The sequence below is a fragment of the Oxyura jamaicensis genome, chromosome 6, assembly GCF_011077185.1.
Source record: "Oxyura jamaicensis isolate SHBP4307 breed ruddy duck chromosome 6, BPBGC_Ojam_1.0, whole genome shotgun sequence".
NCBI classification, from domain to species: domain Eukaryota; kingdom Metazoa; phylum Chordata; class Aves; order Anseriformes; family Anatidae; genus Oxyura; species Oxyura jamaicensis.
This window is the reverse complement of record NC_048898.1, coordinates 11,980,211-12,008,205: the sequence shown is the minus strand read 5'-3', so window position 1 is coordinate 12,008,205 and position 27,995 is coordinate 11,980,211. Positions and strand designations below refer to the sequence as shown.

At 39.4% G+C, this 27,995-nt stretch overlaps 1 protein-coding gene across 11 annotated transcripts in view; it reads left to right on the top strand.

Moving 5' to 3' along the window:
• ZMIZ1 (zinc finger MIZ-type containing 1) overlaps positions 1 to 27,995 on the top strand; it is a 346,051-nt gene that overhangs the window by 223,168 nt on the left and 94,888 nt on the right. Inside the window, exon 1 of one of the 11 annotated variants that reach the window (XM_035330679.1) lies at positions 4,413 to 4,530. The exons of the other annotated variants lie outside the window; for them this stretch is intronic. Coding sequence (XP_035186570.1) covers positions 4,428 to 4,530 — 103 coding nt within the window. The 5' untranslated portion in view covers positions 4,413 to 4,427. Of the gene's footprint in view, positions 1 to 4,412; positions 4,531 to 27,995 lie in introns of those variants that run through there. 11 annotated transcript variants of the gene reach the window in all.

Below are 27,995 nucleotides of genomic sequence, written 5' to 3'. Positions count from 1 at the left end.
AGCGTCTGCTGTTGAAGCATTTGGTCTCCATTCCATACAGAAGAAACACTACCTTACGTGGGGCAGATTATCATTATCAATAGATTGGCAATGGATATTATTTTGCTGGAACAGAAACTCATTTTTGGCAGTCACTGTTGTGCACTTGGCGCGTGTTTATAAATGAGGTTGCATGACTGAGCTGCCACCACTTTTTTTCTGTCTAGCCAAAATATCAGGTGCTTTATCTGGCCTGTTCTTTTTGCCGTTTGACAGGTCCTTGTTACCATGGTACTAATTTTGACTTTTGAGAGATGTAGCAGTAAAACTCTGTCACTGGGCTGGAATGTTTCTGTGCTAATGCCTTTATTGTAGCACTTAGGAAAATTGCAGAGACTCAACTATAGCAACAAGATAGCTCTGTTGTTTTCTTATTCTGTGCTTGGGATTTTCATGAGGCTTGTAAGTCTCCCTGAACGCTCACTTTGCTGGGGATTTGAAGTGTATAGTGAATTAGCTCATTGTGTGGCTCCTGAGAAGCATCTTTTCCTGGTGAGCACAACACACTTTCACTTGGATTGGAACTGGCATTCTCCACACAAGATTTGTGTTGATTTCTACTGCTGTTTTCTGTCTTCTGCTGAAGGGTCCCCATATGTGCTCAGAGCAACTGAGTATTTGGGGGTATATTCAAACTAGAGGTTGGTCTCTGTGTGAATTTTGATCTTTCATTTTTTGGTGCTGTTTGGGGTAATGTGTCTGTCCTTCTGAGCATGAGCTAAGTCGCAAACAAAGTAAGAAGGAAGGCAGCTCTGAAAACATACGTGCATTCATAGGAAAGCAGAAAGCTAAGTCCTCAGAATGGCATTTGCCTCTCACAAACTTACCTTTTCCTCAGTTTACAGCAAGCAGTCCTGAGTGTGGTCCTTTTTGAGTTGCAGTGCATCCAAATGTACCTCTCTGCCAGGGCTTTTATCAGGCTGTGTGTCTTGAAGGCATTCAGAGAAGTTCCTGACCAGTCCAGCTATGAGAATAGCAGTTTCCGTGGGTGCTGGTAGCTTTGTGCTGCTGGTCGACTGAATGATCAAAAGCATGAACTGTATGAACAGATCAGATCATCAGGCTGGCTCCAGAACAGCCAATTCTATCCCTAAATAAAATTGCCATTGCAGGGGTCAAAATTCCAGATCCGTTCCTACTTCCTGCCAGTTGGTCTGCAGCATGCAGGCAGCCTCTTAAGAGCTCTTGCTCCTAATACTCCAGAAAGGACAGTTTTATTATGAAACACGCTGGTTAATAGACAAGATGTTGTATGCAGTGTTTCTCCTGACACTGAGAAACTTCCATACTGTTGTGAAGTCTGACTGAACAAGTGTTGTAGCTTTTCATCCTTTGTAATGCTCACGTTCGAATACACCTGTTACACCTGTATGCTGATAGCAAGATATTTAAATAAGTTCTATGTGATAAAATGTGTTCATCTAAGTATCAGTATAAGAATAATCAACAAATCGTAAGGATTCATTGTTTTAGATTGCTCTGATTTGTATTAGTCGTCGTGCCTCTTCATGAGAGGGAATTGAAGGAGAAAGACCGTAGAATAACAGAGAAGGGATCTGAAGAGTGCTTATTAAGTAATATGTTCCTCAAACAAATGCGGTATTGTTCCTTACAACGTTTGCTCTTTTTCTGAGCAATTCAATAAAGGTTGGAATGTTCATGTTTGATAAAGCTTCTAGATCAGTTCCATTTTATGGATTATTTTTGTCTCAACTTATTTCAGTTTTTAATTATGTTAAAAAAAAAAAAGTCAAATTGGGTTTTGTCTGCAGGTTTTCCAAATGCTGAGGTAAATATTCTCTTTTTTTTTGATTATCTGATTAAAATTGCAAGGGTATTTGTTTGTCATTGTGAACTTTCTTTTTCAATATCCTAATAAATCCACTTTTTCCTCAGTTATTCTTGACACATCTGTACATGCTCAGTCATGTTTTGTAGCAGTTACCGGTAACACCTGACTTGAGGAATACATGGAAGAAATGAGATGTCACTCAAAAAAAATTGTCGTGAAGTTCAGTAGCTTAACAATAATACAACCCAAATGGTGGGGATCTGAAATTAGAAACTTGGTTGTTCTGAATCGCATTTCTGTAACTTAATCCAGGCTTTTATCAAAGTCTAGATGTGAAGTCCAAGAAACAAGTCTGTAATAGTGAACATGTCTCTGGCCCTCTAAGATGCCTCTGTAGACACAGGTGTTACGGGGACCTGGGCTCAAAGCATTTCTTAATGTAGTGGAAGGAAAAAATTATCAAGTGAGAAGGTGCCTGGACGTTGTGCAGTCATAAGCAAATCTCTTTTGAGTCTTACCTGCCTGTGTAGTAAGTATCTCTGTTGTACCTATGCGTTGTTGTTGTGAATATGCATCTTTTGTGCACAAAAAACATAGGAGTTTTTTTCTTCTCTATCTTCTTGATTTTAAAGGTTCACTCTCAGGCTTCTGTACTTTAAGCAAAACTTAAAGTACTAGTAAAGTACTAGCAAAGTACTAGTATTTCATACAGAAACCTAGCTTCTGTGAAATGTGATCAAACTAATGAGTAAGTGCAGCCTCGTTCAATATATTCCTTATTTCTTTCAGAAATATCTGCATTCCAAGTATGCTGGGGTTACTCATTTTTAGTGGACAGAAAAACTTAACGGATTTTATATATCTCCTGACTGCCTATGTTGTCATTTCCCAGAGCCCTGTTCAGGGCTTTGTAGATTGCAACTTGCAGTCGTGCATGCTGATCCTCAGTTTGGGGTTCACAAACTGGTTTAAAATGTGCATCTTCTAAAGAGATCTCTCACAGGAAACATAAATTTAAATATTTTTAAAGGCAAATATTACTGACTTGGCTTTGAACTCAATAATAGAAGGATGAACGGGGGCTGCTCCTGAGGATATAAATTGAAGAGTGAACATCTGCGTACAAAGCAGGGTATTTGCTTCTTGTGTGATAGTCTCCCCTATGATTGTCTGGTCAGGCCCAAATGACGTTAATCTTGCTCACTCTGGAAGATATTGTCTTTCCATCATAGGAAAAACAAATGAAATTATTTAGTGTATTTACTACGGAAGCAATTTCAATTAAGACAGAGAACCAGAGAGACCTCTAAGTTCTCAGTGTGAAAAATGACTCACCGCTGGTCTGAAATGAGACTGGGAGATGTAAATTGTTGGAAATTTATAACAGTTGCTGCCTCCCACTGGGAATGTTGGAGTGGTCCTAGTGGTCCTTGAAAAGCCAGATAGTGCTGCAAGCAGAAAGGGATTTTGCTTTAAAGGTCTCCTAGTATTACAGCCAAGTGTGTTTGTTTCAATTAATTAGCAGTAACTACAATAACTCTGACTCAAAACCAAAAAACAGCAACAAGGAACTGGAGCTGTCACTGTCGTACTGTCTGAGAGCAAAAGCAAAGACTTAGGGTAGATTTTTATTAGAACCAAAATTGTGTATACTTCTTTTCTCCATTCTGTTATGACCTTTGGCATTCTTTATCGGACAGGAAATTGTTTTTAAATTCTGATTTAAAATGTTACCCAATTTAGATAAATCAGTATCAGGTTCTTAGGATGGGCATTGCTGTAAGCTGGAGGAAGGTTAGACTGGCATTGCAGTCCAGCAACATTGAGAACAGAAGTAAGAAACGCTCTTTCAAAAATAGAGGTGATTGTTTTCCCTTAACTGTGTGAAAAATGCGTATGTAATGTCAGAGTTTTTGAGTGGAGCAAATTCTGTGGTCATTTGATTTTTTCCCCAATATTGGCCCCAACCTGCAGTGCCAGAGGAAGAAGGCAGATGCTCCTCAGGCAAGGTGGTGGCAGGACAGCACGCTAGCTGCAGCTCGGGGAGCTCCTGCCCCTGCGCTGCTCGCGGATATATCTGAAAGCAGGGGCTGATCTGCCTGATGGGGGTGGAAAGAAGTGTTGTGTTGCCTGCTTGTGTTGTGTAAGCAAGATCAGCTCCCATGCAGAATCATTTGGTGCCTCTAAAGGAAAAGCAAGTCATGGTGTGAAGTAAGAATCATGTCTGAGAGCAAAGTCCATAGGGCTGTGACGCACGGTTGGTGAATCATCAAACTGCTGTTGCAGGCTCAATGGGATTCTTTGGTTATTGATTATACGGTGACTCTGACACATGCCAAACTTGAAACTTAGTTCAAGCTAAGTGGATTTGTTGCTAATATAAGAACCCAAATCATGTGTCTGAGCAAAGCAATCAGCTGGGCACAGATCATCAGCCAATCTTCCTGGACAGTCCTTGGTAAGCTTTAAACAGAACCCAGCCCCTCTGGAGGACATCAGAGTGATTTTCAGCATCCCTTGAGAGCAGCTACGTATGCATAGGCATTTCAGCGTTTTTCTTTGCCTGTAATGTGTGGAGTAGGAAACGTTGAAGGTGATGTTAGAAAAACAGAGGGGAAATCCTAACTACATCGTCTGTGTTGGCACAGTCCCTTCTGGTTCAGCCAGCACTACAGACTGCCAGACTTCTGCAGTTAAAAGTATGTTGTGTGTTCCTCCTTTCTTCTTCGTTTGGTAGAATTCACATCCATAGTGCATCAGTGACAAATGTATGGTTTCCCTCACAGAGTGGAAGACTCAGAGTCTGGGGAGGTTTATGTTTTCAAAATGATGGAGGGTGACCCCACAGTTAATCAACCAGATCATCGTAAAGCATAGATAAAGATGGTAATGACCTCTCAGGAGACTTCTTCAAAGTCTCCAGAAAGCTAATACCATGGCTGACGGTCCGTGTGTGATACAGGTAATGCTGGAGAGGAACTTTGTGGATAAGAAAATAAAACTAAACAGAAGATCTGGAAGGTACGTGTATCTATTGTGAGGTAAATATAGTTGGACTGTGATTTGAAAACATACCAAAGACTTGGAATGATCTGGTATTTATTACATGCATAGTCCCATGAAGCGATTTAATCTGCAGGTGCCATGTAGTCTACAGAGGGGGAAAAGTCCCTAAGGGATCATTGTTCCATTGTCATATTTATTTGCATAGGTGCTGTTTTTATCTGCCTTTCATCTCTCTGTCCAAAACTCTTTACTTATCATGAGGTCAATAAAGCTATAAAGGTCACAGAGAGATTGAAAATACAAAGCTATGCTTGAGAAAGCTCATGAATACAAAAACGGCTGTCCTCTAGAGCTAAGTTGAAATTGCTAAAACTACTTCTTAAGTTTTCATGTCTAGAAGCATTATTTCTTAGTGATGCCTTTTCTGAAACTTGTAAATCTCCCTTTCTCTGCAGAGAAAGCCTTGACTGCTGGCTGCATAGGATGGTGAAAAACAGTGTATTTGGTATTTTCAGTGTGTCCAGACTGAACATCATCAGTCCTGCACATCAGAGAGTATCCATTCTTCTGGCAGGTGTTTATATGTTTAGAGTTTTTAAAGCGGAACAGTAGCAATGACAGAGTTGAAATAGGTCTACTTCTTTTTCTAAGGCAACAAAAAGATTGGGCATGAAGAAGGGAGAGGTCACAATATAAGAGCTGAGGAAAAGGACAGCGTATGCCTGCTCTGCCTACGAAGCTGCTGAATTCTTGGTGTTTGAATTAGTGTGGGAGAGTCTGAAATTAGAAGAGGAGAGAGTGAAATTACAAATTTTAGGCTGAAAAATCCAGATGTGCATAGGGAAACCTGATCGTTTGGTAATGGCATGTCCAATATAGGGGGAATGGGATGATGATGTTTTATGCACTTAGCAGGTAATAATGCTGTTCACATTACGGCATACGCAAGTTAATAAGCAAATAATACTCCTGTAACTAAAATTACTAGATAAACTAATTTTTCCCTACATCTCCTTCAACCCCAATATATCACCTTATCTTTACAAATTGGACTGCTTTAAAAGAATTGTATTAGTTCTGCCACCTAAAGCAAATTGGTTTAATATTACAACTGGTTTGTTCTTACTCTGTTCTTTTGTCTCCATACGTACTCTTGAAGTACATTTCTTAAAACGTTCAGATTTCTTTTCAGTATCATTTGAGGCTGGACCTTTTAAAACTTTTTCTAATGTTCTTTTTAAAGCAGAACTTGAGGTATGAGCCCACAGTTTTTGAGTAAGCGAAGGACTAGCCATCTCTCTGCACGCACACTATTGCAAGTAAGGTTTCTGAAAAATCACAAAATCCATGGGATTTCTGATTGATATGTTTCAAAGTACACTTACCAGTACAATTAATGCTAAATGCACAACAAATCCGTGGCAGTACCACTTGCTTGGCACAGCTGAGGCACCTGACAGTCACTCCATTAGTGGTGCACTGCCATGCAGCATAGTGTCCCACTGTGCATTGCATTATCTTGGTACAGAGGATATGGAAACCCCACAGGGAGCTTTGTAGATTAGGATTGTGCTGTACAGCAGAGTCTTCATAAAGAAGTACTCTTGGATTCCATGTTTATTTTGAGTATCTTTCTCTGTAGTGCTTTTCGTAGGTCTCAACTGTTTAAAATACAAGTAGCCAGAAGTGAAGTCATTTCTTGGTGTTCTTTGTTTTTCTCTTCCCCCCTCACCTCTGTACCCTTCCAAATCTACCTAATTGTAGCAGCCTCCAGTTAATAATGTCTGTCATGTGTTCCAGGGTTTTAAAGGCCATAAACACAGAAGAATGGGCTGAAGTATCTGAGTTAAAAGGCTTGTTCAAGATGCTATCTGTGTGCTGACTACAATTGCATGGGCATATTAAAAGAAATCAGATTTTCCCATGGAGGTGCTTAACAGAGCAGCCTGGCAGGAGTTTGGGCTTTGATCTTGCTGCTTTGCCCTGGTGTGTGTGTTACAGAGGCACCTAGCTGTCTTTTCACCTCTGGGGACATGAACTGTTATTTTTGATGTCTGGATGAGTGATGTTCATGTTCTTACTGTTATTCATAGTTTTTGTTTGTTTTAATGTTTAAATTTAGTGCTTTATTATTTTGTGTTTGTTTTCACATGGCTTTAAAATATCTCTTATATTGGGATCTAAAAGCCATTGTTCAACTGAACAAATAAGACATTTACGGCAGGCTCCTCCACGGTGCAAGAATTAACAATGATGGAAAAGATTTCCTATATAAAATTAATTTCTCTATGAAGAGTCTGCTTGCTCATAAATTTTCATTTACAGTATGTGGAGCACAATATTTTGCTCTTTATTTACATAAAGGGAAGAAAGGTGTTCTGTCTTTTACAGAAAACACTTGACTTTTGAAAAGAAAAATTGGACCACCCCGTTGACAGCATGAACGAAGTAATCCTCCTCTCTCATCATTCTTCGATCATGAAATTGTCCTTATTCTGGAAGGCATTTAGGTCTGTGCTTCTTTTTTGAGACATGCTTATTCTCTTTTGCATGTTGTAAGTAAAGATGAGTTGTTTAAGTACATTCCTGAATCAGAACCCTAATGCTAATCCTTCAGTCACTGCAAAGAATAAATGAGGGGCAAAGACAAAGGGCCAAATTAAAATCAACGAGATCCTATTCAGATGGGCTCTGCTTCAGCAAGCACATATCTAATTATAAGCAGACAAGCAGGCTCACTGACGTCAAAGTTAATTAAACTGCTTAATTTTAGGCGCATGCTTAAATTCTTTGCTGAATCAGTATTTTTGAGCTAACAAATAATTGGACAGGATTGCTGGTCAGAAGCATGTTTTTTGTGGTTAGGAAGGAGTGTAAACTCCTGCTTTCCTGCATTAGTTCTTCTGAGGTCATCTTCCTGCTGGCATTTTGAGTGGCAATGGTGAAGGCGTGTGTCAATATGTTAATGATATCGTTAACGTGACAGTTGGATCTCAGCGATTTTTAAGGCACCTTTCATCCACGCAGTATGCTATGCAGTATGGCAGGATTGTGCCCAACACAGTAATGTTTCCTTGTTTGTTTTTTTCTGATGCTAGCCTTATGACATTAATCCGTTTGCCAGGTCTCTGAAGGCCAAATTGCTAACTCATTTTCATAACAAAATCAGAAATGAAGAAAACATGTAGAGAGAAGTACTACACGAAGAACTCCTGTCATACATAAGCAGCTTTTATTCCTTTGGTTGGCGTGTTGTTTATTTATGATGTCATAAATAAATAACCCATTATTTGTTGGCCTTGAATCATTAAGGGCCTAATAAGAATTTCCCCTGTAGGAATACAAAGGACAACATGATATGTCTTGCACAGAAACTCACATGTGGGAATTCCAGCAATGTTTCGTAAATGAGCTGGGGCTGGTTGTGAGCCTTTAACTATGCTCCCTGCCTAAATAACAGAGTGAAGTTGCCCTGGTGTACTAGCAAGGGATTAATCAGAGAGGTGCACTGCAAAAGATCAGATTTCTTCCACTTGGTAAAATTCATGCCATGGGGATTTAAGGGCTGCAAAGGAAGTTAATAAAGTTATCAACAGCAATTAGTTCAAAAAGAAAAAGCAGGTAAGAGAGCTAAATAAATCTAGACTTGTGTTTTAAAACCTACTCAACATTTTGTTCATGTGTACGTTATCTTCTAATCGTTCTTTCCAGGTAATTGCCCAACTCTACAGCTTAAAATTAATCATCTTCCTTTAGATATCAGAGAACAACATGCATTCATTTATGTATTCATATCTTTATAGTTTAAACAACAACAACAAAAAACAGCAAATAAATAACCTTCTCTCCTGATGACTTCTGCATCAGTTTCATCAATAGTGACTGAAAGCATTTTCCTTTTGGAAAAATGCTCTGTTACCTTGCAGGCTGCCTTGATGAAGAATCGGGTAGGAAGCTGTCAGTATTTGTCTATATCACATAATTTATTTTGAGCCAGTTAGCAGCAATATTTGTAGTCTAAAGTAGCATGATTTGTACAGGTGCCTTGTAAGTGAAATTACAGCTTCTGTTTGACTCGGTTACCTTTGCTAGGTAAGGTGGGGAATAAGGGAGCAGCTGTTTGAACAGTGAATGAGAATCTGCTCTCTAACGAGAAAGAGCTACTGCCGGTAGCAAAGCATAAGCCTTCCTCTGTTTCCTCCTCTCTTCCATAGCAGTTCATCATCCTGCTACAGGTCAAGAGTATAACCTGTAGCGAGTCGGATCTGCTGCTGTAACTGCCCAAGTCATGCACATGGTGTTAGAGGAGGCAAACAGCCTTGCAGGGGAGAGAGAAGCTGCTTGAAAGCAGATTGCTGCTGATGAAAAGTCAGTGTGGCCAGGAAGTCTCTGAAATCCAGCCAACATTGGTGAGCCTGGTCTAAGGGATCTCGTATCTTCAGAGAGAGATCTCTTCTATCCCAATAAACGTACAGTCCCAGAGATACGATATCACTGGTGAACTTGGAAGGTGTGACACAGGCAAGCATTTGTTTTGCCAAGGTACTTGATACTAACCTCATCTGTGTTATCATTGCTACAACATTGCAGGGGATTTGTGAATGCTGTCCAACAAAAACAAACCACCACCACCTTCCCCTGACTTTTTATGCTTTAAATTTGTAGACTTAGTTTTGCTAGCAGCCTAAATATTGAAGTTTTGGCCAAAAGATCTCAGCATTAAATCTCCGGTTTTGTCTTTTCACATCAACAAAAAGAAGTGTCCTGCATGCTCTCTCTTGCTCACCTTGCTAGCATCGTGCTGCAGATGCTTCAGCTCTTCATTTCCAGTGACTCCACTGTAACCAGCATACTCCAAAAATTGAAGGTAAATATGTATATGTGGCATGATCCTTTTAACTTTTGCTTGTCTTTGGGACTTCCCTTTCTACTGATATTTTTGGTCGTTAGTGTGCATCATGCAAGCAGCTTTCCTGTGACAGCACTATAAATCATCTCTTTTGCTGGATATTGTCTCAGCCAGTTAAGTAGAATAAAAATGCAGGCCCGAATGGTGGAGGTTTGCCCATCTTCTGGTGTAAGGTACTCCTTGATTGCATTTCATGTGTCTTCTGAAGATGCTGATGTAATTAATTTAAGCCAGGATATTTCTGTGTCAGTTTTCTGAGATTTGTTTCTGTGGAGCTGCATCTCCGTATTTTGCATACTGAGCAGGATCCAAGTATCAAACTAGATCCAAAACACTCAGCTTAGTAACGGAAGGATCCAAGTGGGGGGTGGTCATTTTATACATAAAGGTTGTCTAAACAGGGGGTTGCCATAAAAACTGTAAGAAAATCACCTAAATGGGCAGATTTAGCTATGACTGGAGCATGCTACTGCAGATCTTGAGCTACAGCTGGGACTGTAAGAACAACACAGAGCTCAAGTAACCAGCTGAAGCGTACGTACGTGCAGGGTATGAAGTGCTGCTTCTGTTGATAACTAGCTTTCTCATCAAAAAGGCTAATTGCATGTTCTTACTCGAGAAGCTAAAGTTGAGTGTCTACAGAAAGCATTGCTTTCTGACCTTTACAGCTGTTACCTCCAGGGCAGAGTGAAGCAGGGTATTTGCCTCGCTACTACTGACTGTGACATTTGTGTCCTAAAAATAGATCACTGCAATCCCTTTGTGGTTCAGACTGGCACCCTCCATGGGTATGTAATACTCAGTCAGGTCCTGATTTTCAGAGGTTTTGGGTAGCTGGATGTGTCAGATAGAATGTTAAAGCCCCAGAATTGGGCCTATAAGTTTGTTCTCGTTTTTGTTTTTAAAAAAGGAAAGAACCTTACAGTATTTTCATTTGCTGTAGTTCAGAAAATGTTTCCCGTGGAAGTCTTTGGCTTAAGCTGTGTGTGCTGAGATCAGAGATGATTAATCCACTTAGCAGATCCTTCAGCAATGGAAAGTGGCTGCACAAATCTGTGTAAACTAAGGGATCTTTTCCATCTTGATTTACATAGTTAAGAGTTATTATGTTCTTAGCTACAAGCATATGGGCTTAGTCTGCACCAAGACGAATGTCATAGCTTAATAGCACACTTACTATGAGTATTTTAATCATACAAAATATTTACTCATACTTCTTATATTCTTGTGATGGTTTTATGCTCTAAATGATCTGCTGATTGTATTTAAATTTTTATTTTTGAACATGCTTTGTATACCAAAATCAAGCATTTTAATGAATACATTTTATTTTCTGCTAGTTTTGATGACTGTAAAAGGTACTAAATCTGAATTTATGCTGGACTACTGAAAGATGTTAATGAAAATGAAGAAATTAACAATGCATGTTATTTATTTTCCAACCAACGCTGTTACATTCTTCTGAAGCCATCCCAGGCATGTGTATCTGTTTGACCAAAGTCATGCTGACCTTCCTGCAGTTAAGTACATCCATCCATTGATATCAGTAGTAAATCGTTAGATATGGGAGTTACTGATCAGGGGAATGTAAAGAATTAATTTTTACATCTGAAGAAACTTTCAGTGGCACATTCAGCTCCAGCGACCTGACATGGTTAGAGAGAGGCTGGAGAGCAAGTTCCCTCTCACTAAATCTGTTCACCTACCTACATCTTAGATCACAGATGAAATCATTTGAGGTCCTGATAGTCCTTCAGTGTTTTCAAAAACACTTCATCTGCTTCCGATGTTGGGGAAGACGTTTCCTTTCAGCACGCTGGGGGAGAGCTGACATGCCATTCCACCTTCAGGTAGCACAACGAGCTGTGTCAGATCCCCTCAGAAGTGCCAAGAAGACTCAGTGAGAAGAGGAACCAGGAAAAGTACAGGTCCTCAGGGAAGATGTAGGTACGATAGGGGTATAGTTGTTCTTATAGCTTAGGCAGGTAAACAAAAGCTCTTGTGTTGTTCCACCAGTCACCTGCACAGAGGAGACTTGTAGTTGAAGATGTGTACAAATTAGCTGTGGGACTAACATTTTCTGCTTGCTCGTTGTCTCAGAGAGCTCTCTGCTTTTCTTTTGGGGATGGAGAGAAGGGAGAAGGAATTACTGTGTTCTTGAGGAAGTATGCTCATAACTTTAAACCCACCTACAGCTTCTACCTTACTGTTCTTTTAATGCTACAGGAAATCCCCAGAAGGTCTGTAACTTTTGAGCTGAAAAAACACATTCTTCACATTAATGAGCAATTTCCCACAATAAATCGCAATGGGAACTTTGGGGTTCTTCCGCTGGAAAGGTACTAATTGTTTTGCCATAATAAAGTGCCTAATAGGAGCTACTTCCCCACATCCCCCTTTTCCAGGTCAGTGTGGCACATTCCAATTTGTGTTTGCTTCAAGGCACAGGAGGAATCCCTCGTGGAGGGGGAGGGAGGTTTTATCACGCTCGGATGCGCAAACAGTAAGCCTTTTGCTTTCTTCAAATACCCCCGTTTCCGAGTGGCTGTGAGGATTCTGGATTTCCCCACACACACTCCAAAAATGCAGCATCCTTTGTTTTTCCACCACAAATGAACTGAAACCCATAATCTCTGTACTGAGCAGAAGTGATTAAAATAGTGTGGAGCAGATGGTTTAAAAGCTGCCAAAGATTGAATCTTTTGCTATTTTGTTTCTTGGAACAGCCACGTTAGTTCCTTAGTCAGCTTTGAGTGGGCCATCATAACTCATGGGAGAAGAGACGAAGTACTTGTTTCTCTGTCTTGGGCTGCTCATTAATGGCAATTAACTCATTTAATCTAGTTTTTATTTTTTAAAGGTCTATATTTGCTATAAATTGAGGTAGCACATCATTTTCATGCATGCCAAAATGGAAATTTTGCACAGGCCTTTTAACAGTCTTCTGCCTGCTTCTTGGAAATTTTGCTACTTGCATTTGGGTTTCGTTCCCTGGAGGAGAAGACCAAGTTCCAGTTCACAGTATTTAGAGGGTAAAGATACCACAGGGCTTCTAAATATGTTTTCTAAGTATGTCTTTCATGCTCAGGATGTGTGTTTGGTAATGTATACACATTGTCCATCTCAGGATCCAGAGACCTCTCACAAGCTGCCAGCATGAGGTGTGCTGTCCCTGCTGTTCCAGAGGAGCAGATGCCTCGCATAAAAGGCTTAAGACCAGGAGACTTACAGATCATATGGGCTCTTGTCCTCCTCAAAGCATCTTGTGAAACAACATTTTTATTTTTATTTTTTTTAAGCCATGGTCTGTAGTTTAGACTAAAGGAAAAATTCTTCTAGAGAGCCCAAGTACGTCAGCTGTATGAGTGAATGTGTTACAGCAGAATGCTCTGTGCTTGCCTCTAGCCTTCCGCTTCTGCCACAGTTCTGCCATGGAACCACTCCAGCATTTTTGTAGGTCACAAATTCTGGAAAGTTCTTTTGATATTCCTGAGACCCAACAGTTCAGTAGTGCTTACTTTTACGTAGCAGCTCTTTGCTTTCAGTGAGTATTTCAAAAGGTTTAGCCTTCTCTTGAGGAACATCTTAGGGATGTATTTTGTGGACTTCAGAAGATTTATTGGTCACTTCAGATTCTTACGATATTTGTGATTTTCCTTTTGCTGTACAAACTTTGTGTGACCTGAGCCTTTACTATTTCATTGTCCTGACCCTGATTAAATTTGAAGTTTTTGAAAAGTAATCTTTGTAGTGAACTAATATTTATTGTTACTTATTTGGTAATGCAAAGAAGTCCCAACTTTTCAGGTTGAGATGAAATGTTGCCTGTGAATAAACACACTGATAAATGACTAATACAGAAGGGCAAAAAACGGAACTGCATTTGTATTTTTTATTTAAACATGCTTTTCATTTTGTTAAGGTTTATACTTCTGAATTAGAACTTAAGAATTGTAATAACTACGATTTCTGTAGAGGATGCTCTCTTTAAGCAAAGCAATTTCAAAAATCGCAAGTCTCACCAAATGATCAACGGAACTGAACCTCATGGCCCTCCCCTCGCGTTCATGGGAACTGATCTGTTTGGCCACTTCATTTTCTGCTGTCCTCTCTCACTGCAGCTCTGCAAGTAAAAGCAGCTCACTTGAATGGTTTCTCTTATCTAGGCTCTAAAGAATTTGGCCTCTGAAAGGTGTAACTAGAAATAAGGAGGCAGCCCCATTTTTAGAGAGTTAGAGATTTGGATTCTGGAGAGCCTGTCCCTTGGCTCTTCTTGGTGGAAGACATTAGGTGTTTTATATACTACAGTTGTATTTACTAAGCCAGAGTTATTGCAATACACCTGAGACCCACTAGGACTGAGTAACATTTCATCTTCTAAATATTTACTCTATTTTCCTTTGTTTCCCTAAGGGATTAAAGGCTCGCTACTAAATTGTTTGTGATTCTCTGTTTTTTTTTTTTTTTTTTTTTTTTTTTTTTTTTTTTTTTCTTGGAGGGATGCAGTGCCTCTTGTTGGTCAAACCACAGCTGTTCTGTTAAAGGACTTACTTAGTATTTCCTAAAGTACCAATATTTTGCTAAGGCAGAGGAGGGCAAATGGTGGGGAGAACAAGGATTTTGATGATTCACTATTGAAACTTCTGGTTTTGTTTATTTTTTTTAAATTCTCCTAAGTACACAGTCTAGGAAGTGACATAATTGCATACACTTTTAATTTCCTCAAGGCTCTGTGTGGTCTTCATCCAACTTCTCAGATGTTGGCTACAGATGTTTTAAAATCGCTTCCTCCCAATTAAACATCTGCTCTGAAGTGACAAAGTGTAAGACCGCATATGTCTGAAAGGCCAATGTATGCACAAACAGTTTTTGTTAGTAGATATAACAGAAACTTTTTCCCTTGCCTCAGCTTTTAATGCACAGACGGTGAGAAATTGCTCTGCTTATTGAACTCCATGGGGGAGACTGAGTGGTGGTTTAAGTATGCATTTTAAAATGTGCTGCTTCTTGCTGGTCTTCTGTGAAAATCTTTCCGATATCTCTTACCAAGAATGTCACTTGCTGAACTATGCAAGGGTTATTTGCTGTCACAACTGGGGTCGTCTTAGATCAAAAGTGGTGTGAGATGATCTGGTGACTTTACTATTTAATTGGAGGGAATATTAAAAAAAAAAAAAAAAAAAAAAAAAAAGAATATGTCTGTCATGCCAAATTAGAATTCATGTGGCCAATCTCATCCTGTGATTATTCAATGGCTGATGGAGTGAATGTATGCAAGAGACAAACTGACTGACTAAGTAGTAATAATGGTACTACATTTGGGAGCAGAAAAATAGCAGAAATTGTATAAATATATTTTTGTTTTGGATGACAGAGTTAAAATACTGAATATCACTGAGTTTAGATATTTTTCCTTGACTTCTTCAGAAACAAATTTCTTTTAATCTTTATGTTATTCTGTGGGGGTGAAACCAACAAAAAGCAAACCAGTGAAGAAAAGCCTTTGCAGATAGAAATGTAGCAATTTTGCACTTAATTCATCTGCTGACAAGTTACCTTGAATTAAAGCATGTATGAGGGGAGTGTGTGTGTTTGTGTATGTCACTGACACTGTGGTGGTGTCCAATGTTAAGATTCTAGTGTGTTACTTCTGTTGCATCTCAGTCTGCCGAAGTGAAATGGGTTACAAAAGCATGATGACCCATCACTTGCTATGTTGGTCCTGCTAAGTAACTATTTTAAGGATTTTCAGTGGAGAGAGAAAAAAGAAAGAAAGAAAGAAACAAAGAAAAAACACCAAAGGAAGAATGTTCCAAATTACAGGTAAGGGATAATACTTCAGAAATGCAGCCTTCTGATTAAGAGGTTGCTGTCTCTGAGATGACAGATGTTAAGTGAAATGTTTTCAGAGATACCATGTTTCTCAAGCAGAACCCCTGAGCATGAAGTTCTGTTACACTGGGGACAGTTGCAACATAAGCAAAAGATTAGCAACCTGATTGAATATCCTGATTGGAAACCTGATTGAGATCAGCAACCTGACGGACTAAACAAATTTAACTAGGCAATATCTATTTTAAGTCCTTCTGCATCTTGATCAAAAACAATTTCAGAGAGGCTGAATTCACAGTAACAAATATGGTGGTGTAGGCATGTGAGCTGAACTGTGACCAGTGCCCTCGTTTTGTGTATGCTGCTGCACAGCTGCCGATGGTAACAAGATAACCCAGTTCTTACCGAAACCCAGCCCATAGCAAAAGGCCACTTAACCAAGTTAATGACACCTGGAACTCTCTTGGTACAGTCACATCCTTGATCGTAATGATACATCTTTTTAAAATGAAAGAGTATATTACTCCCGGCCTTCTTAAATGTATGTTTGCTTTTTAAACAAGCGATTAAAAACCTTAGCTTCTAGCCTTAGTCTGTTCATTATTAGATAGCTAAATATTGTTATAGCAAGTCCTCGCAACACTTAAAAGTGTTTTTTCTCCCAAGAAGGTAACTTCTGCCTTAGTCTTTGAAGAAGAAAGTGCAGAAAGTATATGTTTTTGTGGTGACCTGATGCAGCGGTGCTTGGTTGCGGTGCTGATGTTACTCGCTTGTGCTGTCAAAGGTCCAAGTGATCAAGAGATTGTGGCCGGTTGTGTTGAGACACTCAGCACAGAAAGTGAAGGTCCTTTTCTTGAAGAACTTGTAACTGAAATAGGTAGAAAGGACAGAGGGAAGAAGGGTTCAGAGTAATGCCTTTAAGTGACAGAAGAACAAAAAGATTTCTCTGCTTTCACCATCAGGAGATACGCATGAGAGAGACCATTGGGGGATCCGAGGAGATGGGGTGGCTGTTATCAGTAAGGCTGTGGGGGAGCCAGTTGTCCCATGGGGACTGACTGCCTTGTGTTAGTGCCCAACCTCAGGGCAAGGTGACTTCCTCATCTGCTGCCTCTTAGGTACATCCACAGTACCTTCCCTGTTGGTTCGGTTATTCCCTGAAGTGAGGATAGCAGATGAACAGTGGATTTGCTGTTATGTACTAACATAACATAACTAACATACATTAATGTGTTGAATCCCTCCCAAACTGGGCTCGAATGGTGACATAGTGACTTCTTTTCTCTTCGTTTACTGTATTTGGAAGTGCAATCAGTTGTATTAAAGGTCGGGTACTGCGTTTTTCATAAGCTTATGGACAAAAAATGCCGTCTCTTCTGTGTCTGTTTCTTCCCTTACAACACAAAATGGAAAGTGTGCCAGGTTGCTTGGGAGGATTTAGTGTAATTTGCAGGAATTCCCCATGGGGCCGTGTCTCCAGAGCATGCCTCAATCTTGAAAGCTTTTTCTTCCCCATGCTGCTGCCTCCCAGCTCTGCCCTCCTGATCGTGGTTGCAGCCCCTCTCCTTCACAGGATGCCACTTGTCACTCTGGCAGTTAAATTCGAGAGTTGTAGGAAGGAGTGGATTTTCCTTCAGATTTGCAGTCTGTATTTGAGCTTCCTTGCTGGCCTGCACAGCAGTTGATTGACACAGCCCTCCTCAGCAATATGTAACCGAAGTACAGAAATGCTCTTTTCCCACACCTTTGTTCTTATCTTTGCATCCTCCAGCCTGGAGGATGACTACTCTCAAAGAGCATTGCTACTTAAATACCAGTTCTTTAATCTGATGTAATTATTTAGAGAATGTTTTAATGTTTTTGAGAAAGTCAGTTGTCTCAGTCAATACTTTGTCTGAGAGTAACATAAATATTTTATAAGAATCATGTAAACCATGTTCCACATTTCAGTAGATCAGTAGGTTATTACTTGCCTTCTTGTGGCATTCCGTAGGGGTTCATGCCTTTTTTTCCTACTGAATGTCCATAAATCGTGTTTGCTTTTATATGAGGCATGTCCAAATCTAAAAATTTAGTTGTAGTTCTAAAGCTAAAAGTTAACAAGTAGTACTGTTTCTGTTACGATGATAATCTTCACTGGGTCTCTGGGCAGTAGTATAACTAGTGATTAGTCCTAGGAATATTCATTACACTGAACCTGTATTACTTCAGCCTAGCTGATGTCTCCCTGTGGCAATGGTGATATTTAAAAGACAAAACAAAAGGCTGATTGATTTGATTTCAATTTGATCAGTGCTCTACTGATTGGATGTGTATGCTTACTCCTACAGTATAGAAACTACATATAAATGTGCTTTCTGCTTTTGTTTTTTAAGTAACCCCAAATTTAAGGACATTTCCTTTTTATCCTGGCTGATATGCTACTTTGTTCTGGAACCCACATTCAGTGAGATAAATTAGGTTTATCACGGGTTAGAAAAACTGTGTGCATGTGTATTTTATTTTGGTAATACTGAGGCTGGTGGAGAGAGCAAAAGCTGGCAGAGGTGAACTGGGCTAGAAATCTTACCATGTGTAATTTGCCCTGGGAGCCAATAAAAGAATTAACCAAGAGTCATTACCTGCTCCCAGCCTTCCTTTTTTTTTTTTTTTTTCATGGAGAAATTGCGGCCAAAAATGAGGAAAAGCTAAAGAAAGTCCTGGTTCCTTTCATGAAGAACCCAAGAAAAACTCCGCGTCCATGTGGAAATAGAAAATTGTGCTGTGAACTTAGAATAGGCTGCGTAACAGTGCACCGGGAGATGGTTTGCAGCCTACAGCATGTGGCATGGGACTGGGGTAACAAAAACAATATAGTAAGTGTCTTTGGATAAGATGGGATTCTCTCCCTCCCATCCCCCCCTTTCCACAAAAGTAAAGAATAAGTGGTGAGGAACCAGTGTTGTATTTCCCTCTATTTTTTTCCCCTTTAGTTCCGGGAGCATGAGAAGACTTCCAAGTGCATTAGAAGACATGTAAGTCTTCTAAACTTGCTGAGGCAGTTGTTTGTCTCTTCTAAATGATAACACTACTGAGGAATGGTATTGAAAGGTATTCGTTAACCTTTCTGTTCCAGTTTTGTGAAGCTGGTTTCCACTCCTCTCCCCTCTCTTCCAATTCTGAGAGGAGTTTGACAGACCCCTCTGATTCTGATCTGATCCAAGTGGGGAGACTTTAGTTCACCGAAATTCACTCCTTCAGCAGAGGTAAGGGCTGCTATTAAATCCCAGAAAGGGATGGCAGCTGAGAGTGGAGATGGTACTAGAATATAAAACCTAATTTTGACGGGACTATAAATTTTACAATTACAGGCTTTCATCCACAAGTATGTCTTCAAAAAAAAAGTAATGGTGATTCAAAGCAAGAGAGGGGCAATTTGGAGAGGACATTCTATGCATGAGAAAATGGAAATGGTTTTGATGAAATCTCTGGTGGTGTAGGATTTTTCTTTCCTTCTGAGAGCACATGCCTCCTGGAGGTGTAGTATCTCTAATCCCACAGTACAGGAGCTATTTTTTAAGCATGAGGCAGATTGTTTTTTCATTTGAAGTACATCTGTGTAAATATGTCTATTTTTTATTTTTTTATTTTTTACATCTTTTTACAGAAGATTTTGACACAAGTCATGTTTAAGACTGCACAGTGTTTTCCAGACAGCAGTCCTCCAGGCCAAGATAAGTGGTCTGCAGAGTAACACTAAAGCATATTAAGCCTCATTTAAATAACCTGCCAGCACTTTTTAATTTAAAATGTTGATGATAAAGGTGGACTAGTCGGTGAATAGTTTGGAGAGCTGACAGTGACTGGTCAAAAGTTTGGAGCTGTGGTGGTACAGGCCACAGTTCCCAAAGCAGACTAATGATTTGTGGTTCCTCCGGTCCTGGGTGTGCAATTAGAAGGATTTTAAGGTGCTTAACTTTTAGCTGCAGGAAATTGAGCACTTTAGAAAATCATACCCAATTATGCTTGCTCAAATTGAGGCATCCAAAATTTTAATTTCTTCTAAGAGTCTTAGCCAAATTATAGTTCCTCATTTAAGTCAGTCTCACTGTATCTGAACTTTCACTTCAGCTTTTATACTTAAAGATGAGATGCTTCAGTGTGTATTTTGTAAATACTTTAAGAAATTAAAAGCAAATAAATGTTTAAATATACAGTTGTCTGGTTAAGCTTCCAAAAATTATGTTCATTTCTAATGTTCACTTACCAGCATATTTAAATATGAAGCAAAAAGCAAAGAGACATTTTCAGCTTAAGGGAACATGCAAAATTCTTCTGTATTTGCTTTGAATGCTTCTTTAGAAGTATGTCCTCATCGAACTGCCCATCCTTAAGCTTTTCTCTTGAGCTGTTCAATTCTCAAATGTTTCAAAGGTGGATAGTTTGCCAGTCTAGGCAATGTGTTGTATACACTAGACAGAAAAAATGATCTGATGAGTGTTGATTAAAAAGAGGGCAGTTCTTGTCATTCACAGTGGAAAGTTCAAGGGTTCTTGACTTGATCAAGCTATACAAAAGCATCTTTTATGGACAATATTCCTTTCTGGTGCCTGTACATCATCAAGGCAATGCTCTTGTGTGAGACTCTCCATGCAGTGTTGCAGAAGAGAAGTAAGAAATAGCGTTAAATTCTGATGGATAGTTTCCAGGTTATAGAGTAATGTATATTTTCACAGCTATACTGTTGATGCATGTTCTAGCAGAATATAAATTATTTAACAGATGGATGAAGTTATTAAAATTTTTGAATGGTGAACTTTAGTATTTTTCTATATTCAGATACAGAAAATGTGTTTTGGGGGAGGAGGAACTTATAATCGTCTTTGCTGTTTTATGAATGTAGAAATTCATTACATTAAATAAACTTTTTAGTCTCTGTCAAACTCCCGTGTACCTTATGTTAGATTTCCTATGGCTGTCCACAACATATTTTTCATCACATCAAGGAGATGTTTTGTTTTGTTTTTTTACATTTTCTTTTGGGGCTTATTCCAAACAGTGAACAGTCTTAATTTTAACAGCTTTCTCTTGCAATTTTTTTCCTCATTTGGAAACGCCTAAATGTCTTGTTATACTAGGTCTGAGTAGATCAAGCCTGCAGTATATTGGCCAAATTGACCAGCATTGACCATACTTTACTACTGTTTCTGTTTTGACCGTCTGAAGTAAAGGTGGAAACTACATTTAACTTACCATGGGTAGTTTTCAGTAGTCATAATAAATGTTATTTCAATTTAGGGGAAATATATATGTCACCTTCTAATTCTGCTTCCTGAATTAAGTCTAGTTACGAGAAACTCCACAGTAGTTAATAGTTGGTGGATGTACACTATTCTTTTATCACAGCACTGAGAATTAAGAACCACTTTAGATTATAGTTCATCTCTTGGAAAGAAATTCTCCATAGTGAGGTTCTGAAAAGCCTCTTTAATTTGGTATTTATACCAAAGGGAGTAGGTTCCCCCATGACAACTGGTGATTCCTCTCAAAGAATATAAACCTTTGTGGAGAGAGGCTCTGAATGAGAGAGAAAGTAGTTTGTTAGTGGTACAGCACAATGCCTGAGATGGTGACAACAAACCTAACTCTGGATTTAGAAATGGGATAGTCTGTAGTGAGGTCCCCAAGATACTGATCCCTGGCAAGAAGAAGGTTTACAGTCCCTGGTGCAACGGGAGGAGAACTGTCCTGTATGACTTTGGGGGCTGAAGTCAGTACCACAGGGCAGGACAGCCTGGCTGCATGGGAGTATGTCAAAGGCTTGTGGCTCTTCGCAGCACATTTTATTGCAAGGTGTAGACATGCTCTTCATCTCAGAATAGACTAGGTCCATGCTAGAGGTCCTCCAGTAAAATAAAACCTATTTGTATACGTGCCAAAAGCCCTCTTTCAGTAAGGTTGTGTAATCCCTTAATTGTAAACCTAATTTCAATGGGTAGCCAATATAAGCAACATAAGGCGTAACCCACTGCCAGCATGAACTGTGTCTAGGCTGGTAGGAGCTGCCAGTACAGCTTTCCTGCATGACTGTGCTGCTAAGTACTTCTCAGTGCAGAGCAGGTCTTAAAGATTTTCAGCCACATTCAAAGAAATACATATACTGCTTTAAACAAACAGGCAGAATTAAGATGGTAAAAATAAGTCTGTATTGCGTGCGTAGGATTTTTGGTAGGATTGTGCTGGATATTTATTGGCAGCCTCAAAGTGAGGGATACTTCTTTGATGTGGGGCAATAATATGTTTTGGTAACTTCGTGTTCTGCTCTTAGCTTCTCTAACCCACAGGCCACGGTGCTTTAAAATGAATCACAGTTTAAGAAGGATTAACAGCTCTTCATGAGTCCCTCTGTATCTATATATATAGATATATAGTTATCTTTAGTGCGCACCCTTGTGCTTTGTTTTGATCTATTGTATTTCCATGATTTTGTTGGAGAAGACATGATTGTGTTATAAGGGAGGTGCTTCCTAAATCTCTGTAACAGTTGAAGGGTTAAAAATCTGAGGTCCTATTAATGTAGGGAAATGCTGACACAAGTTCTTCAGTCCTTTTCCTGACAGAACACCCATCTTTAATTTGCCTGTCTCTTTACCCATATAACATTGTACATCTGTCCTTGAAAACAGCCCTTGCAGCATGAGCATAGCCAGTGGAGTCAATTTAGCAAAGGTTGCTGTCTGTGTCCTAGCATTGCAGGCAGACAGCCTGGAGCTACAACTTATAATCAGCTAAACAGGTATATGAATAATTACTAAAGATAGAAGCCTCTGTTAATTGCTGTTTTTAATCTTGTTCTCATAAATTGTTACAGAATTATTTCCCCCAGCAGCAACATGTCAAAACGAGTATTTTTTCTCAGATTCTAAGTAATCTAGTGGATTTTAGAACATTTTTAGTTTTAAGAAGAACCTTGCTAATATTTAAGCATATGCATACTCCCTGAGAGTATTTTAATGAATCCACTTTAAAGCTCTGTTCCACCGCCAACATGGTGGAAGGAAACAAAAGTTTCCTGGCCCAAAGTATTAGGAGTTGGCTGAGACTAGAATCAGACAGCTTCTGAAAGCAAAAGCTGTATTGAGCTGTTGTTTTTCCTAAAATGATTGCTTACCAAAATGTTTCCTTGATATATCTGAGCAAAACCACTTTCTTTTCAGACCATTTCCTTTCTTCTGCAATCACTGTAGATTTGATTATCAAAACAGACAAAACAATAAAGATCCCACCAGTTCTGTCTTGTTGTTTCTAATGCAGTAATCTTCCACAGTAAGTGGGAAAAATTAAGGGATGCTCTTAAGAGATTGATCAGGGTTTAGGGGAAGAGTGACAGTGACTGCATTTGGTCTTCACCAAGAACATTTTGCCTTATTAGGCTACTTTGCAAGCTAAACTGTACTTTATCTCACAACCCTCTAAAAATAACTCAGTATGGCTTTCTGGCAGATTGATATAAAAACTGTATGATGACGATACATGGATTTGTTTAAATACTAAGCTAGAAGCATGAGCTGGACTCCATATGATGAATGCCTTTGTATTCCAGAGTGGAACCTTTCCAAGACAGTGATTCAAAGCCACCAATTTGTAACTTCTCTTTTAATCTGTAACTTTGGATTTTTATCTATTTATTTATTTATATAACCTCCCAGGTGTTAGATATGGCACCATTAAAAAGTTACATGCACTTTTGATGGCTTTCTAGACACTGTGATGGCTTTGGAGAAAGTGATGTTCAGTGTTGGGTTTGGAGTTTTTTTGAATTACAAAAATAGACTGCATCTCCACTTTCTCATTTGAATGCTCTCAAAGTTCACTTGTAGCACAGAGAAAGGACCTTGCCATTAACTTTCTGATGTACAGAGTGCAAGTGCTGTGGATAGATAGATATCTCTTCTTTTTTATTTATGTCCCATTCAGGGTGTTTGTATCACATATTCCCTCTCACTACTGATACCTTCCATATTTTAGCAGGTTGTTTTTAACATGAAAAAAATACAAATAAAGATAAGGATTTTAAACAAATGGATAACGTTCCCTCTAAAACCCCTTTTTGGATGAGGGGGACCTCAGTGAACCTGGACACACAGGATCAGACGGAGGGGAGGATGCTGTGAATTGAGGCACTCCCCAGAAGGCCCTGGCAGCCCTGCTCACTGCACTGCCTCGAGGGCTGGCCTGGAGGAAGGAGGAAGATAAGGGCACTGCAGATAAGGGCACCTCTAACCTAGAGGGAAGAATTGAAAGAAAATAGTCCCTGAGATCGAGTATGTTCATGGAGGGTTTATTCTTTTGACATCCTAATGAGCAATATTGATGCAATTTATGTTTATGAAAAATATTTCTAACAGCCAAAATGGCACAAACTGTTTTTACAGTGCCAGGAAGAGTCCAGGACCCCTGGCAGGACTTTCACTTAGCAAGCTTCAGCTTCCTTTACTCCTCCACATCCCTTCAGCCCTCCACAGTCTCACAAGCTGCTGTTCTGATAGTTCGCTGCCTTCTCTCACTGAAACCTGATTAGCCTGCTGTCTCCAGAGCTGCCTCCTTATCCCTCTTAAACAGCTAACCAGGGAGAGAGGAGGCTTAGCTGTAATTAACTCTCAGCCTGCCAGAAGTGGGGGGAGGCGTCAGCTACAAATAGCTGCAAGTTCAACAAAAATAAATAGTTTTACTCCAAATACAATCTTGGGCATCTCAAAAGCAGCAGAAAAATACATTTTTATTAAAGTGCTTAGAAAAATGTTGTTAGCAAGAGAGGTAGGCTAATCCTCATTGCATTTGAAAGTCTTGCCTTATGTATAACAAAGTTTTAAATTCTTTACAGATCATATGAACCTGAAATATTAGTTTGAAATCCAAGGTATTAGTTGATCGGATATACCCCAAAGTGATAGCAGGCTAAAAAGTCTAAACTGCATGAGGAAAACTGGGCAGTTTGCAGACATCGTATAAAAATCAGTTTGATAAAAGTTAATGAAAAATATGTAACGTGTTTTAGGAACTCACTTGATCATGCTGCAGCAAAACTTGATTTAGTATGGACAGGTCTTTAATTAAACTCAATTTCTTTTTGATTTCCTCTAAGAGATGTCATGAACTCTAGCCTAAGTGCCAAAAGAGGCATTGAAAGTGAAGTTGAGCAGTGAAGGCATTTGTACTATGCTCCATGCGTTTGAATGGGGTTATCTAAAAATTAAGACATCTCTGAAATTTTGGTTTCTGTATTATTTCAGATAAAACAGTAAGAATCATCACAAAAAGCATTTTTTAAAACATTCATTAGCATTTGTAGCAAAATAGACCAACAGAAGGGAAGAATTTCACAAGTTGGGTAATATTCGTAATTCTTAGCCGCACCAGGAGGACAGACGGGTTGGTGTGGGCTGGGGCAGCTGCTGGAGCTCTGCTGTGTTGCTGGTGACATTGTGTTGGAGACAATCTAAACTGATGTCATCGTTGTGCAGTGATTTTTTTCTAGTTCTGTAAAGCATCTCTTCTGATTGTCATACTATATTACAGAGGTGATTTTCTCCTTAGAGTACTGCCCTTCATTCTTTATTTCTGCATGGCTTCATTACTTTTGTTTCTGTTTTCTTTAAAAGCATAACTGTGAAGAGAACCAAAGAGACAAAAATGATGAATGTGGCTTCATTCTGTAATTCTGTTCTTTTTTTTTCCATATTTCATTGTAATTGTATAGATCTTTTTGTTTTCCCGCACATGGTAAAGGCATTTAATCAAGAAAAGGAAGGAAGGGAGGAAGGAGATAGATTAGAAAGTTGCAGCACTGCATATTATTAGATGGTTTTAAGGAAGACTTCTTTTTTACAAAAATGATAGCAATTTACAAAGGTTTTTGTTGTTGTTGTTTTTGGTTTGGTTTGTTGTTTTTTTTTATTGCATTGCTTACAGGTCTGTCCTGAACCATTGCTTAGGTATGAAGGAAAGATTTTTTATAAGGTGTTAGGTAACAAGGACATGAGGATTTATGTGGTCTTGAAAGGTAAATCGGACATAAATCTCTTTCAGGAGGTGTTGAGTGTTTCAGACCAAATGCAACATTCCAGTATTTTCAGGTATGTAGTCCAGATCAGAGGGTGCATCAAAACATTTAGATAGCAAGGGAGCATCAGACAATGGTTATGGTCACGGAAGAGAGCAGGAGAAAAGGAAATGCTGTGTTAGCAGTTTGTAACTTTTCTACCTTTTTCTTCTAAAGCTGTATGGAGCAAGTGACCAACGGTTAAGCACTCTAGTATTAGTATGCTCTGCAATGTAGACTTAACAAGACTTTGACTTAAACAAGAAACAGGACGAAACCACATAAAAGGGTCTTCATTTATTTATACATGCGTGCGTGCATCCTGGGTTTTCCTCTCACACCTGTCTTCTGGAAGGAGTTGGTCTGATCCTGGAAAAGTGGGTTATGCATGAAAGACACTTATGTGGAGTCAAAGGTGTTTTTTTATTATTTTTTTAGTTTTTAAGTACATTGTTGCCTTCTGACTGGGATGCAGCCCTGTGCTTTATAACTGCTTCAACTGACTCAGCCTCCTGTGAAATATTAGGAAAAATCCACAGCGCTACTGATCCATGTATTCTGTGCATTTCAGCTATGTAATTGTGAGCCTTCTAAAGAGTTTTTTTGAATCCTTTGAATCAATAGTAAAATATATACATATCCAGGGAACTAATTCTTGGTCAAATAACCTACTCTAGATAAACATTGTAAGGAACTACCCTGCTGTGTTCAGCAGTGCAGCTCAACTCTGATGAATAAAGATTGGTCCCCAAGATAAACCTTTAAGTCTTTGGTCATAGAAAATTTGCATTGCTAAAGGGTTATATTATGACTCAGCTGGCAATAACTGGTATTACAGCTCCTTGAAGATAATTTCCTTACTCCTTATGTTTTTTTCTCTAAACAACTTTTTAGCTCTGTGTTCTGCACATCTCTTATAATGAAATTACAGTGGAACATGATGATGTCCCCCCTGTATTGTACAATGGACGTGATACTAGAGCATCCAAATTGGGAATTTCATCTCTGCTCCTCTGCAGCCTTCCCTCCTTTTCCTCTAGGTGGTTACCTGTTACTTTATTACAGGTGTTTGTATTTTGTTCATGTTTTGCAATATCTCCAAAGAGGGACAAGGATAGAGAGAAGCATGAATTACACCTAAAAGCTACGCCACATGACCTAGGTGCAGATGAGCATCGTGCCACCTATGCTGAGCAAAGACTCCCAATCATATATATCCATCTCTTTTTGATCATAAAAATTGGTGTTCCTTGGGCATGCGAGTCTGTTGGACTATCATAACATCAGAGTGGACTTCAGACTTTTTAAAAATAAACTTATTGAGTGGGAAGTGTCTTGGTATGGATATCAGGCAAAGAGTAGTACCGTGTGTATGTGGTGGTGGTGATTTGTTTCTGTGCTAAGCAGTAACTGGCAGAACTGGGATTTGTAAGGATTCTGATTAGCGATGTGCCTAGGCATTGATGACATGCATTAAACAGAAAACACCATCTCCTCTTTCCAGGTAAATGGGACTCCTTTGGTAATCCTCGAGCTTCTCACCTTAATCAGCAAGGGGTGGCCCAAATGAGTGTCCTACTTTTGCCCCTGTAGGACCGAATGATGCCCTGACCCCCATCCTCTGGTCGGGCAGAGCATCGTGCTAGCCCTGCAGAGAACGGGCTGCCCAGGGTCTGAGGGCAGATGTGCCTGCAGGCAATGGGGTCTGTATGGCATTGGGAGCAGCACAAAGCACGGCCAAAGAGTTTGGTCTCCCACCTTAGCATTTAAAAGGTGCTTCCCCAGCACGGACCCACTGCTCCCAGTAGTAGGTGTCTTTAGTGAATTTTCTTAATAGTTATCGCTGCCTGAGATAACCTTCCCTGTGATGTAATTTGACATACTGCTGTCATTGGGGCTTAAACATAGTAATCTTTAAAAATGATTGGGAATTTGCCCTAGAGAAAAAACTGTTATGATTAATTTCTACAAATGATAAACCACTCCTTCTTCAAAATACTGTATGCTATGAAGTGTGATTTAATCCATTTAACTACAGAGCCTGATGCTTCTGACAACTGTGACTCAAATGTCATCACAGAAAGTGATATTTCAAGTGGCAGGGTGGGATTAGAAACCTGCTGAAGATTTGTCAAAGGAGAAGTAAGTACATAATTTTTAGATAAGTGATTTGTCTACTCTAAACCACTTCCGCTGGAAAGACAGGCAGCTTAAAAGAGAAACCTACACTGTTAGACTAGAAAGTGCATTTAATTGCAGAGGGGGGAAAAACAATCCTTTCACTTATGATGACAGTTAGAGAGAAAAAAGGAAAAAAAAAAAAAAGAAACATAATA